Below are 14,298 nucleotides of genomic sequence, written 5' to 3'. Positions count from 1 at the left end.
AACTGAGAAGATGGGAATCAGGGGGAGAATCAAGTCCTGATATATTTAGTTTTGCCAATGTGAGGCACTAATTGAAAAAAATAGGCCGATCTCCATCCATCACCTCTATTACAAGTGTTGCTAAGCATCTGCCTATATGAAGGGTGTTCATGTCAGTGTGGTTACCATGATGTTGCCTTGCACTGAAGGGTGTGGATGTGAGATGCATATCCCTGTCTCCCTGGATTGCAACCATATCGTGGTGGAGAGGCTTGTGTGTCCCGATGATCTTGAGAGCGATGCTGTGTGGAAATTTTTCCTGGTAGGATCTCCCATGTCAAAGGTGAGGTTCCAGACAAATAGTGACCCAAACCGAATAACTAGGGTAGGTGGAACGCTTTAGTTCTGGTTCAGCCATCTGTCTAGGAGACGGCTACTGCAAAACTAAACCTACAGTCTGGAGATCTGTCTGCCGCCGTCCTAATTCACTAGGCAACAGCACATGAGCTTCAGGCCTAAAGAGTGGGGCCAGTCAGTGCAAACTGTACTCCACTTTACAGCTCCACACACAGGCAGGAAGGAAACAAGTCCCCCCAGTCCTACAGCACTGGAAGTGGGGGGAAAACAGCAGGTGTAAGATAACACTGGAGGCCGCAGTCCCAATCCTGCATGCAGGCAGTTCAGGAGTATGGGTCATTCCAATGATGACCCGGAGATGATTTTCTAGCAGCAATCAGCCGTACACATGTAAGCACTGCAGCAGGATTTGCCTCCCTGGAATTGGACTGATTAGTTACCAGTGGGTCTGCAACCAGTGTGAGCAGTTACTTTTCTAATATCTTTGTCTGCAAAGAACCACCAAGAAGAAGTGGTAGCTGCAGCTTCCAAACCACTGTGCCTGCCCTGCATTTGCTCCTTCCTCTTCTGGTGTGAAATCTCTCCTGCCCGGCCAAAGCCCTAACTGTCTGTAGCCCAGTAGGTACCAGCAGGTGGACTAGGTTTCTGTGGTATATCACAGATGAAAGCCAGCCACAAGGGGACACAGCCTTATGAAACTCCAAGGGGAAATTCAGTATTAGCCTGGCAAGGGACAGGAGAGAAACCAAATCATTACAGTGTGCAGAGCTGAATAGGCACTGGAAAACACTTGAGCTCATTGTACATAGAAAAAGATGTACGGGCATCCTTATGAGTGAATGTCTCCAATGGATCCCAAGCTGAAGAGGGCTGGATAGTGTCACTGGAGTGTGGAGTGATCCATGCCGTCCACTGAGGCATAACAACACTCCTCCAATTTCAGAGAAACATTTGACTATATCTCTTTTCAGTGTGATGTATTTTGCTGGTTTGGACTCAGCCAGACAGTATTATTTCAGAGACATTGAGGGTGGAAGGGACTGCTGTGTTCATCCAGTCTTGGGGCCTGCATGGCACAGGCTAGAAGATCTCACCCAGGCACTCCTGGATGAAATCTAGTGGCTGGAATAAAGTTAAAGCATCTCTCTAGCTATTGTTTACATAAGGTAATCCTGGCCTGGCAAGGATGCATTAGCTGGGGGACCATTGTGCTTTTCTGCATTTGGAGTGTCTCTCCCTCTCTGCACTCTCCTTTGTGTCACAGTCTGGCAGGTCTGAACCAGCACCACTGCGGACTCAACACTGAGGGGAGGAGGTGCCCAGGTAGCCTTTCTGCTCTTTCTCTAACCCTGTAATTTCCTCATTTACCAGCAATAGCTCTCCCCCTTCATCTCCTTTAACAACTACATATGTCTGCTGACTCATGGACTGTGGTTATTGCAATGCCTAAACATGGTTCTTGCTCAGGAGATATTGTGGGACTGAGCATGCCTGATAAGCAAGCCTAAGCCTGGCTATTATTAACCCTTCTATAGCAGATGTGTGGACTTTGTTTCCTGGCAGATGTTCATAGAATCATAGAATCATAGAAGTAGGGTCGGAAGGGACCTTGTAGATCTTCAAGTCCGACCCCCTGCCTGGGCAGGAGGAAAACTGGGCTCAAATGACCCCAGCCAGGTAGGCATCGAGCCGCTTCTTAAAGACCCCCAGGGTAGGAGCCAGCACCACTTCCCTTGGAAGTTGGTTCCAGATCCTAGCCACCCTTACTGTGAAGTAGTTCTTACTGATGTCTAATCTAAACCTACTCTCCAACAACTTGTGGCCGTTATTCCTTGTTATCCCGGGGGGCGCTAGGGGAAACAAGGTCTCCCGCAAACCCTTCTGGTCCCCCACTAGTGAGTTTATAGACGGTCACCAGGTCCCCCCTCAGCCTTCTCTTGTGAAGGCTGAACAGGTTCAGGTCCCATAGCCTCTCATTGTAGGGTCTGCCCTGCTGTCCCCGGATCATGCGGGTGGCCCTCCTCTGGACCCTCTCTATGTTGTCCACATCCCTCTTGAAGTGGGGTGCCCAGAACTGGACACAGTACTCCAGCTGTGGCCTGACCAGTGTCACGTTGAGGGGGAGGATCACCTCCTTGACCCTACTTGAGATGCACCTGTGGATGCACGATAGGGTCTGGTTAGCCCTGCCGACCGTGACCTCGCATTGTCGGCCCATGTTCATCTTGGAGTCGGTGATGACTCCACGATCCCTTTCTGCCTCCATGCTCTCAAGAAGGGAGTTTCCCATCTTATAAGTGTGCTGCTGGTTACTACTGCCCAAGTGCAGCACCCTGCACTTGTCAGTATTGAAACGCATCCTGTTTTTGTTAGCCCACCCTTGCAACCTATCCAGGTCTTTCTGCAGTCTTTCCCTCCCTACTAGTGTGCCCACCTCACCCCAAATTTTGGTATCATCAGCAAATTTGAACAGGTTGCTTTTCACCCCGTCGTCCAAATCGCTGATAAAGAAATTGAACAGTGCGGGCCCAAGGACCGAGCCCTGGGGGACTCCGCTTCCCACTTTCCCCCCAGTCGAATATGACCCATCCACCACCACCCTCTGAGTACAACCCTTCAGCCAATTTGCAATCCATCTGACTGTGTAGGCATTGATGCCACAGTCACCTAGTTTTTTAATGAGGATGGGGTGGTCGACAGTGTCAAAGGCCTTGCTGAAGTCCAGAAAGACTACATCCACGGTGACACCTGCATCCAATCCTTTTGTGACCTGATCGTAAAAGGCAATCAGGTTGGTCTGACATGACCTGCCCCTAATGAATGGTTATCTCTTTCCTGTTTGGGGCCCATTGGTAGCTTGACCCTTTGCCAGGATGTTCTTTGGTTGTTCCCACAACTCCAGGTTAGTGGGGGCTATCTTCATGGGCAAAAAGTCCCTATGCACTTCCCATGGCTGAGCCTCTTTAGGAAGGCATGGCCAAATGTCTGCCTTTGGAGAGGTAGGAACATCTCCTAAAGCTTAGCATCTCCCAGGGCTCTGACTGCATCTTTCCCCCCTCTTGGCACTGACCAAATCATCAGCCCACTCACTTTGGGCCTGCTCCCAGAGGAGATGCACATGTTAATGCCTGTTGTGCCCCCAGGAGCTGAAGACCTGGACTCCAAAGGCCCCCCAGTATAGAACCAGGAGGTAAGTGTACCGGGCCAGGTGAGGTTGTGCGAGTACAGGGGGCGCTTGGAGGGTGCTGTGTGAGACAGTGTGTGTGTGTTTGCATGTGTGTGTGCATGCTTGTGGGGCTGTGCCAGGCAAGATGCACTGGCTGAGCGGAGCCCAGGAGGGGAATGCCTCCCCTCCCCGGGTCCCTTCTTAGCTGAACCCCCCAGGGAGCCTCGCGAACAGAACGTGCAAACAGGTGTGGCTCTACTAGGATGTGGCAGTTTGTGCGGGAGTTTGCATGGAGAGCATGCAGGAGGCTCCCAGAGGGCTGGTCCAGGCAAGGAGCCTGAGGCCAGAGTCCTGCAGAGGAGCTGCCGGGACCAGGTAGGGGCGTGAATTCACTCTCAGCCATGGTGGTGATTCGTCGCGGCCGCAGACATCCCAGCACCACCGAGATCTCCACCCAGACAGAACCCATGGCCCTGGACTGTGGGGGCTGCCTGGCATAGCTGCTGGGAGCTGGGCAGGGGGGTCCCCTAGCCCATGAGGTCTGCTGCCTGCATCCGAGATGTTGCAGAGAGGATCCCTAGGCTCGTCTGGTCCTCTGACTATTACCCCATGCTTCTCATCCATGTGGGAACAAATGACATGGCCAGGAGTAATCCGGATCAGGTCATGAGTGACTACATGGCTCTGCGGGGCTGGGCTCAGGTAGTCTTCTCCTCTGTGCTCCCTGTTGCAGGCGATGGTGCCACCGAGAAGGCTTCAGTTTCCTAGACCACAACGCACACTTCAGGGAGAGAGGACTTCTGGGAACAGAGGGCATCCACGTCACATGGAGAGGTAGGTCCCTGTTCTCAGCCAGGATGGCCTATCTTCTTGATAGGGCTTTAAACTAAGATTGCTGGGGGGGACAGGGAAACATTGACTGGAGCTTGCCCGGGGACTGACATACAAGGAAGCTCCATGGATAGGGATACCAGGAGGGCCACTCTTGCAGGAGCTGAGGGAATAGTTCTCCTCCAGTATGACAAGAAGTTGAGGGCCTCAGTAGGAGGACTCAGGTGCCTGTACACTAATGCCAGGAGCATGGAGAACAAGCAGGAGGAGCTAGCCCACCTGCTCTTCAGTGAGCTTACAACCTAGTAGGGATTACAGAGACCTGGTGGGACTCCTCACACAACTGGAGCGTGGCCATAAAGAGCTACGCCCTGCATAGAAGGGACTGAGTACGGAAAAAAGGTGGAGGTGTAGCTCTCTATGTGAAGGAGCAGTACACTTCCTTGGAGGCTGACATCAGCTCCAAAGAAGAATGTCTTGAAACGCTCTGGGTCAAGCTCCTGGGGGGTGGGGGTGCAGTGAGAGAGATCTAACTGTAGGTGTATACTACAGACCACTAAACCAGGGCGAGGAACTTGATCTAGAGTTCGCCTGAGAACTAACAGAGGCTGCCTGGGCACGGGACATGGTTGTCATGGGTGACTTCAATTATCCAGACATCTCTTGGGAGAAACGATCGGCCACGTTGGGCTGTTTGCGATCGTTCCTGACCTACATCGAAGAGCTTCTTCTGACTCAGGAGATGCCTGGGTCAACCAGAGGTTATGCTCTTCTAGACTTGGTCCTGGCCAAAGGAGATGACCTGGTGACCAACATAAACATAGAGGGCAGCCTGAGTGAAAGCAACCATGAAATCATTACATTCACGGTCCATTGCAAGGGAGACAAATTGGATAGCAGGCTTGAAGTTTTGGACTTCAAAAATGCAAACTTCAACAAGCTCAAGTCACTAGGAGGAAATGTGCTGAGGGGCCAATGACTGAAGGCAAAAGGAATGCATGAAGAGTGGTTGTTTTGAAAGGACATGATCCTTGAAGCACAAATTAAGTCCATTCCCATGCAGAGGAAATGTAGCAAAAGGGCTGGGAAGCACTCTTGGCTAAATAGGGAAATCATGGCCCTCTTAAAGAAGAAAGTGGCATACACTCAATGGAAGCTAGGGGCAGCCCCCAAGGAGGACTGTACAACTACGGTGTAGGGATCAGATTAGAAAAGCTAAGGCAGCGACTGAACTAAAATTAGCAATGGAAATCAAGGACAACAAGAGGTCCTTCTTTAGGTACAGAGGGAATGGGAGGAAAATGAATGGGAGTGTGGGGCCATTGCTCAACAATTGAGGACAGCTAGTCACTGGAAAACTGAACTCCTGAATGACTCCTTGGCCTTACAGTAGGCCAGGGGGAAAATCATGCCAGCTAGGGTACAGAATGAGCAGGGTTCAAATGACCACCTTCCTACTATGCCGTAGAACTGGTGTGTGATCAATTAAAGAAATTCGACGTACGTAAGTCAGCAGGTCCGGATGAACTTCATCCAAGAGTGCTGAAAGAGCTGGCTGAAGTCATTGTGGAACCCCTGGCAGAGCTCTTCCAAAACTCACGGCACTCTGGGGAGGTCCCTGAGGAGGGGAAGAGGGCCAATGTTGTACCCATCTTCAAGAAGGGGAGGAGGAAGGACCCAAGTAACTATAGGCCAATTAGCCTAACTTCTATCCCAGGGAAAATCCTGGAAAAATTCATTAAGGAGTCTATGTGCAATAGGCTTGCAGAAGATAGGATTCTGAACGACAGTCAGCATGGCTTCATCGTGGGCAGGTCTTGTCTTACCAATCTCATCTCTTTTTACGATCAGGTGACTCACCACCTGGATAAGAGAGAGGAAGTTGACATTGTATACCTCGACTTCCAAGCAGCTTTCTATCTGGTATCCCACAATGTTCTTGCAAGAAAATTGGAAGACCGTTTGCAGAAGATAGGATTCTGAACGACAGTCAGCATGGCTTCATCGTGGGCAGGTCTTGTCTTACCAATCTCATCTCTTTTTACGATCAGGTGACTCACCACCTGGATAAGAGAGAGGAAGTTGACATTGTATACCTCGACTTCCAAGCAGCTTTCTATCTGGTATCCCACAATGTTCTTGCAAGAAAATTGGAAGACCGTGGGCTTAACTGTGAGACAGGTAGGTAGGAAGCTGGCTGTGGGGTAGGACCCAGAGTTCTAATGAATAGATCTGTGTTGTCCTTGCAAGAAGTGGCCAGTGGGGTCCCACAGGGGGTCTGTGCTTGGTCCAGTGCTATTCAACATCTTCATCAATGGTTTGGATGTGGGGGTGAAGAGCTCAGTGGCCACATTCACGGATGACACCAAGTTATGGGGAAGCGTGGCCACGCTTGAAGATAGGCTGCAGATACAGGTGGACCTAGATAGGCTTGCAAGTTGGGCAGATGAAGTTCAACTTTGAGAAATGTACAGTGCTCCACCTGGGGATGAACGATCCCTTACTCACCTACAGGCTTGGCAACGACAACCTGACCTACACTACAAATGAAAGGGACCTGAGGGTAATAAATGACCACAGTATGAACATGAGCCAGCAGTGAGAAGCTGTAGCTAGCAGGGCTGACAATACCCTGGCATTCATCAATTGATGTATCTCCAGCAAAACCAGCAAAACCATTGCAAAGATGTGATTCTCCTGCTCTACTCAGCATTGGCGAGACCACAGCTAGAGTACTGCATCCAATTCTGGGCTCCACACTTTAACAAGGATGTGGTAAAGTTTGAGAGAGTCCAGAGAAGGGCTACCCATATGATCGGAGACTTGCATGGCAAGCCATATGAGGAAAGGCTGAGGGACCTGGGACTCTTCAGCCTGAAAAAGAGAAGGCTGAGAGGGGACTTGGCAGCAGCTTACTGCTACATCAGAAGCATACATCTAGGGCTCGGTGAACAACTGTTCATCAGGGCACCCTTGGGGAAAACTAGGAGTAATGGTCACAAACTCCTGGAAGATCATTTCAGGCTCAACATTAGGAAAAACTACTTCACAACGAGGATGTCCAGACAGTGGAATAAACTCCCTCCAGAGGTGGTGTGATCACCTATCCTGGAAATTTTCAAAAGGAGACTAAACAGTCACCTTGCTGGGGTCACCTAACCCCCGTTATCTTTCCTGCTTGGTGCAGGGGGATGGACCCGATGATCTTCCAAGGTCCCCTCTGGCCTTACAGTCTTTGAATCTATGAGTGGCTGGAGCCTAAGTCTTAGGAGATATGGCTTTGAAACAGTTCTCCCAGAGACTTCCAGAGTAAGCTTGATCAGGTTTCTTAGCTTCCCTGAGCCTCAGCTAATCACTTGTAAAATGGAGTCATTACACTTTCTGATTCACAGGAGTGTTGTGAGAATAATTTCATTAAACAACTGTGTGGTACTATGGCAATGAAGCCTTGTCAATACCTTCAATAGAAGGAGAGGTGCTATTTACTGGGGACCAGGCAGGGAGGAATTCTCCTGCTTAGAAGACAAAAGGGAAACAACCCCTCTAGATCAGGGGTCAGCAACCCCCAGCATATGTGCCAGAGCGTGGCATACAAAGCCATTTTGCTCGGCACACTACAGCCAGTCCAGGCTCTGGTCAGGCCCCTGCTGCTGGCCATGGAGTCCAGGCAGCAGGGAGTCTGCAAGCAGCTGCACTGGGGTCCGCATAGCCCTAGCCTGGCTTGTTGCCGGCAGTGGATGCACTTGAGTCTTGGGGCAGACAGCAGAGAAGAGGCCAGGGCTGCACTGCCACAAGGATCAGGCCCCTCATGGCTTCCCTACCATCCACCCCTGGCATGCCAACATCTTACAAGTGAAGGTTGCACGGTTTTTTGGCGCTCTGCCCAAAAACACTGCCAACCCCTGCCTTAGACAATATTGCATCCAGGCACAGTGTCCAGGACCTGGCTTTGAAACTCCTTTGGTAGACACAGACAATAAGCTCTGTGGGGCACTGTCACCGTCCTCCAAAGGCCTGATCAACTTATATCGTGGCCTGGGGTTATGGGCCCAGGGAGACCAGCTGGAGCTAAATAAAAGCTATCCCTTCCTGCAGAGCTGAGATTTTCCTCTCCTTTCCCTTTCCCAAGAGAAATCTGAGTACCAATGATAATAAGTCCCAGGGAGGTCCCTGCCCAGCAGAAGAGCTCAGCTGATGACTAGCATTTGGTACAGATTAACGACTCCCCATCTGTTGTATTACCTTCCTGGCTGCTTCCCCTCATTCCTGCAGTAATGCAACCAGTCAGGGATTCTCTCAGGCTTAGCATGTGAAGGCGAGGGACCTGCAGTCCCACAGGGAGTGCTGGACCCAAATGGATCCCCGGGAGCCAATTTTGCTTGTGCAGTGTTTCCCTCCACACTGATTGCCACATCTCACATCTCCTTCCCCTGTATGATGGTGTTAATCTGGTGTGGACAGTCCACTGCAGTGAGTTGGTGGAACTGGTGTGTGAGGTCTGATATGTAGATTTAAGATCCTAATAGCAGAGCTGGAAGAGACCTCAGGAAATCACTAGTGCAACCTCTGCTCAAGATAGAACTGTTCCTGCCAAAAACATCTCAGATAACACTCCTTTGGGGCTGCAAACTGCAAAGGAGATGAAGTGACTTAGGTGTACAAATCCTACAGTGATTCAAGGAGAGCCAGGCATCCAGCTTCCTTAGGCTGTCTCAACAGTCCCAACTTAATGCTCTTGATTTCACACAGTTCATTTCTCCTCCCTGTGGCCTTACTGTACTTATACCAATGGGAATACTGGAGCTCTTAGCTGTAGGTCCAACCAGGACACTTGCCCTCCAGGGTAATCTATATCCTTGCTGACTTCTTGGGGGCTGTGGTCCCTCCCTGGCTTTGGTCAGAACTAGCACTCTGGCTACCAGCTGCCAAACACAAAAGACCCAATTGTCACTTGCCTGACACCCACTGACAGAAGTGACATTTGTTGCATGATTGGCCCCTTGAAAGCACTCTCCAGCTGTGCCCTGACAGAAGTGCACAGCTGCAGAGTGCTTTAAAAGTTCCTGATCATGCAACAAATGAACCCTCATGTAATGAGGGTTCAGACAAAGATGCTTCAAAGTGGAGTGCTTTCATTAACTTCTGTCCCTGCATGCAATCAGGGCTGGGCTGTTGCAGCCCAGTCCAGCCCCGCCCCTGGTGCTGTCTGCAAGAAGGGAGGGCGAGAAGGGAATGGAGGGAACTCTAGGCTGGGTTTGCCCATCTGGAGCTGGAGCAGGGGTGGGTGGATTAGACCTCACACCTCAGGGGGGCTCCAATCCACTGGCCCCTCTCTAGCTCAGGCTGGGCAACCCCCCACCTTCTTCCCCCTTCCACCCTGCAGACACAGCACTGGAGCTGGGGGAGGGGAAAGGGGCTAGGGGAGAAAGAATGGAGGCAGGCAGCTCCTTCTGGATCGGCTCCAAGTGGAGCTCAATTCTCCTGCTGTCCCCACACCCAACAGCCAATGTCTGTTGGGTTGAGGAGTGGGGGAATCACTCTAACTCATGGTGCTTTCTGTGAAGCAGGGAGCTGCATGTCTGTCAGCACCCCTGTGTCCGCATTCACACCAATGCAAAATTCCCTCACTGCTGCAGGTGGGAAATTCAGATGTGGCAGCCTCTACTTGGCACAGGGCAGAAGGGCTTGCCAATGTGTAGGGCAATGTGGACCAGGCCTGAAGGTCTGTATGACATTGTATGTGACCTGCCTGGAAATGTCAATTCAGCTGGGACTACACACTCTGGGCATCAGTGCCAGAGAAGTTGCAATACACTAGGGCTGACATTAGGCTTTCCTCATCTAGACTGGTCCCTACACTAAGAGCCAGATTGTGCTTTATCTGTTAGGTGCCTACCTGGATTTATATGCCTAGGTGGGATCCTGTTCCACCTTGAGCAAGTCCCTGAAAAAAACATGAATGCATCTACTTTTGTAACATGCTATCATCTCAGTCTGGAGACTAAGGCACACAAAGCAGCAAATGGGAGTAGGACCCAGTCACCTTCCAAGTTAGATGAACCAGGGTGGAATAGGACCTTGCTCATGCAGCTAATTGGCAGAACAGGACCTGGCCCACCAATTCCAGTGGGGCTACTAATGTGTGTTAGTTCCTTCCTGGTAAAATGTGCCTTCATGAGCAGTGAGGACAGTGCCTCTCTGGGCTGGACCCAGAGGCAGTGGCTGCGTTTTATGAGGTCTCCATTACATGTTGGCAAGTAGGTATAAGCAGGGCAAGCCTAGGGGAGTCTCAGCATATTTGATATCCACATCAAGGGGGTTGGAAGCAAGTGTAGAAAGTGCATCTTTGACCCACTTTGAATTTGGCCCTGTGTCTACCATGCACATACATGCTTTCTATGACCCTGGAGTCCTCAACACTACCTGATAACAGGTCAGCTCACCTCAGCAGTGCTAGCAAAGACTCCCTCTACATTGCCCAAGAGAAAAGCAGGGGCAGCTGGTGGGAACAGTTTTCTCTTGCCATTCAGGGGATGGGCCTGGGACTGGCTGAGGAGAGACATAGCCAGGTCCTCCGCACCCAGAGCCCTGTTCTCTGTGTCTGTCATCTGTTGTGGGAGCTTGCACTGAGCATTGTAATCCCACTCCAAGAGCAAGTCAGAAAAATACTTCTGCTAGACACAGACAGGCAGCCAGACACCCACAGCCAAGGTCATTGCAGTGCAAATCACGTAAGCATTCATTCAGAGGCTACATCTGTATTCAGCCACACAAACACATACCAAATGTGTGTGTGGACATGTGCACATACACATACATATTTAAAAAACATGTATAACAGAGGTCAGGGAAGAAAATGACTTGTTATGTCACTAAGTCTGTTTCCAGGGGCAGTTCAGGTGTGCTCCTACAGCACACCTCTTAGTGCTTTCTCCAATACAGGTATACAAATTTCAAACAGCGTGGCTCCTGGCATTTCATGGACTCATGCCTACAGAACTGTTAATCCCCAGCATTCCCATACGATACATCAGAATCCTCTCTTGGTCAGCAAAAAAAATATTAAGTAAATACATAAAAATCATGAGATTACCTTTAAAATCATGAGATTTTTCTTTAAAAATAATACCTTCTGGGATCACTTCATTTTCCTCCTTATTTTTAAATCATCAGGGTTCATGCTTTTTAGCTTTCCTTTGCTACTATGATGATTAACAATTTACTGGATATTTTAAATGGAAGCAGAAAATGTCATGAAATCAGACGACTGTAAGGGCTGGATTCTTAAGAAAAACACCAAATATGGTGCGTCTTGGGATAAAAGCAACCACCCTGTGGCAGCAGGACCAATGCTATTATCCTCATTTTCCAGAGAGGGAACTGAGGAATGGGCAGGGGGAGAGAGAGAGAGATAGAGATAGAGACAGACAGACAGACAGAGAGAATATGTTAAGTGATATGCCCAAGAAGACACCGAAAGTCTGTGGCAGAGCTCAGTCTCAGACTACACTAGTACTCCAAATTATCCACATGCCATCCTATATAAACACACCTCACTGTGGATGTGTATTATATGCCTGAACATGTGTGTTATAGACTATGTGTATATAATTGTGTGCATGTGTGGAGAGAGAGATTATTGTATTTCTTTTTCAGCCATCACTTAGCCAAGCTGCTTAACTCAATTAGCTTTTCCTTATTGGCTGCTCTTTCTCTTACCCCTGTCTTAATTTATTTTTCCTCTCTAGTTTGCCAGTATCTTTCTAGGAAGGAGGTGCCCAGAAATGAGTGCAATATTCCAGGTATGCTAATAGCCAATGTTGCTAATCACATACTGTATCGTCTTGGATATAGTCTCAGGCACATCGTAAACAGACTATCATCTCCAGTTCTGTATTTTCCTGATTGGAACCAGCATGGGCCAACCGTACATTTTCAGGTTCAGCATTAGAAAAAATAGCTCTTTCCCCGAAGATGACAGTATTTCATATGAATATATGTGATATTCCTGCGAGGGTCAGTCAAAAGCTGCACATTACAGTGTGATTATAACTCAATTGTCAGGAAGCCAGTTATAGGTAAACCTTGTGCATAATTTTGATGGATCTTTTTTCATAGGGGAATAAGGTTAATTTATAATCTGAACAATACAGTATATTACCACACATGTGGTATATCTGATGGCACTGCCATATCATCTCCAGGACAACTCCTGCATCCAGTCATGATAATTTTGTCTACATAGCCGCAGATGCCATCAAGGAAGATTTTGTTCTGCATTTCCATTATTTTCACTCCTGGCAATCAATCACACACGGATACAGTGTCCACTGGCCTGTCCTGGGGGATGCTACCTCTGAGGTACACAGTTTCATAGATATTAGTAGTGCTAACCCCAAACCTTCAAGACTCACAAATCAAGCCTCAACTATCACGAGACTGGTTTATCAGTCATGAGTTTTCAGAACAATATGAATACATTTTGGACTACTTTGATTTGTTTTCTGCTTTGTGCTGCTAGGGTTCATCTGAGCCACAGTTTCAAGCATTAGTTTGTAATCAGAAAGCTGAGAAGTTCATTTTCTTTTACAATTGCAGCTGCATTTTTCATGTAATCAGAAGATTCTATTACGTGCAGCTTCAAAGACAGCACCAACAAGTTGCCAGACATTCGAGAAGATCACAAGGTATTGAAATAATTGCTTATATTGAAATAAGTACAGTGGTGCTATTACAGTGTACATCAGTGAGCCAGTGTCCCAGACACCCTCAACCATGCAGGTCCCATTCTTACAGACAACATCCAGCCCAAATTCACACCCCAGTTTTGTCACTAACAAGCCAACATAGACCACCAAATACGCAGATACGTGAGCATGTAACTCCACACAGGCCATATAGGAAAAGAGCTGAAACTCCAAACCATGAACTTATGTACACCATTCTACATGAGCCCCTTTGATAAGCCCCTCTAGCCCAGAAGAAAACAAAACAGAGAAGTCATTTCAGCCTCTAGCAAACACGTAAAGCAAATTAAGCAACAGGATATATTCAGAGTGTGCAAACTTCCCTTCAAAGGAAACTGCACAGGCGATCCTAGTTACTGGAGACGCTGGTCCTCCAACAACCGGAAAATGAATGTCTTTTAATGATTAGATGCATGGCTGGGGTTCTCAGAAAAAAAAAGCAGAGGTCTGCTGCATTGTAACTCACCCCAGACTCCAGCAGTACACAGCGCCAGCACAAGAATTTGAAGAATCACACGGAGCCTTCCCATTTTCTCCTCCCAGCCTGAACTTCAAGAACTTGATTGGGACAGCCCTGCTGCCTGGGATGGAGCACAGCCCTGGGTGCTCAGAGCTTTTGAACAGCACAGAGGATGAATCATGAGTGTGCACTGATGTGTGCACAGCTCGGGCCGCCTGGAGGAAACTGCTCCGTCAGTTTGAGTCAGAGAGTGCCCCCGCCTGTCTGTTTGGAGCTGAGCTCTCCCTCACTCTTTCACACCAGGACCATATAAACATAGCTTCTGAACTCATGGCTGTCATGACCTTTGGTCATGGCCTTTGGTGAAATGGACAACCGATCCCTAGGCTGCTGTCATTCCCTAGCCTCTTTCATCAGGAGGCTTATTCCCTGTAAAATCACAAGTCCTTGGTTTAATTTTCTGTGTCTGTTTTAGCCGGAGAGGCAGCTTGGAGTCAGACCCACCAGGCTTGAGACCCCCAAGTCAGAGGCAGTTTACCCCAGGGTCACCCCAGGAACATGAGTGCAATTGCTCCTGATTTACATAGGTGTAAGATACCCTTTGCATCTTAGCTCGAGCTCCATTTTGGGGAAAATGCTGAACTTTTGGCAACTTGTTTTCTCTTGAAGAAACTCGTACCCTCTGGATGTGCCTGGACCCCAGAGTCCTGCCTGCTCTCAGAGCAGGGGGGCAGCTCCACCTGGAAAATAACTTTATG

The 14,298-nt window shown here is 49.0% G+C and overlaps 1 protein-coding gene across 2 annotated transcripts in view; it reads right to left on the bottom strand.

The window, feature by feature from the left end:
- Positions 1–13,712, bottom strand: part of ITGB3 (integrin subunit beta 3) — a 59,892-nt gene extending 46,180 nt beyond the window's left edge. The window contains exon 1 of one of the 2 annotated variants that reach the window (XM_006017823.3): positions 13,547–13,712. In XM_006017823.3, coding sequence (XP_006017885.1) covers positions 13,547–13,610 — 64 coding nt within the window. In that variant the 5' untranslated portion in view covers positions 13,611–13,712. The remainder of the gene's footprint in view (positions 1–13,546) is intronic. The other variant, XM_025196863.1, reaches the window with a different exon arrangement.
- Between the last annotated feature and the right edge of the window lie 586 nt (positions 13,713–14,298).

The sequence above is a fragment of the Alligator sinensis genome, unplaced genomic scaffold (assembly GCF_000455745.1).
Source record: "Alligator sinensis unplaced genomic scaffold, ASM45574v1 scaffold444_1, whole genome shotgun sequence".
NCBI classification, from domain to species: domain Eukaryota; kingdom Metazoa; phylum Chordata; order Crocodylia; family Alligatoridae; genus Alligator; species Alligator sinensis.
The sequence above is the reverse complement of the archived record's forward strand: the minus strand, read 5'-3'. Positions and strand labels throughout refer to the sequence as shown.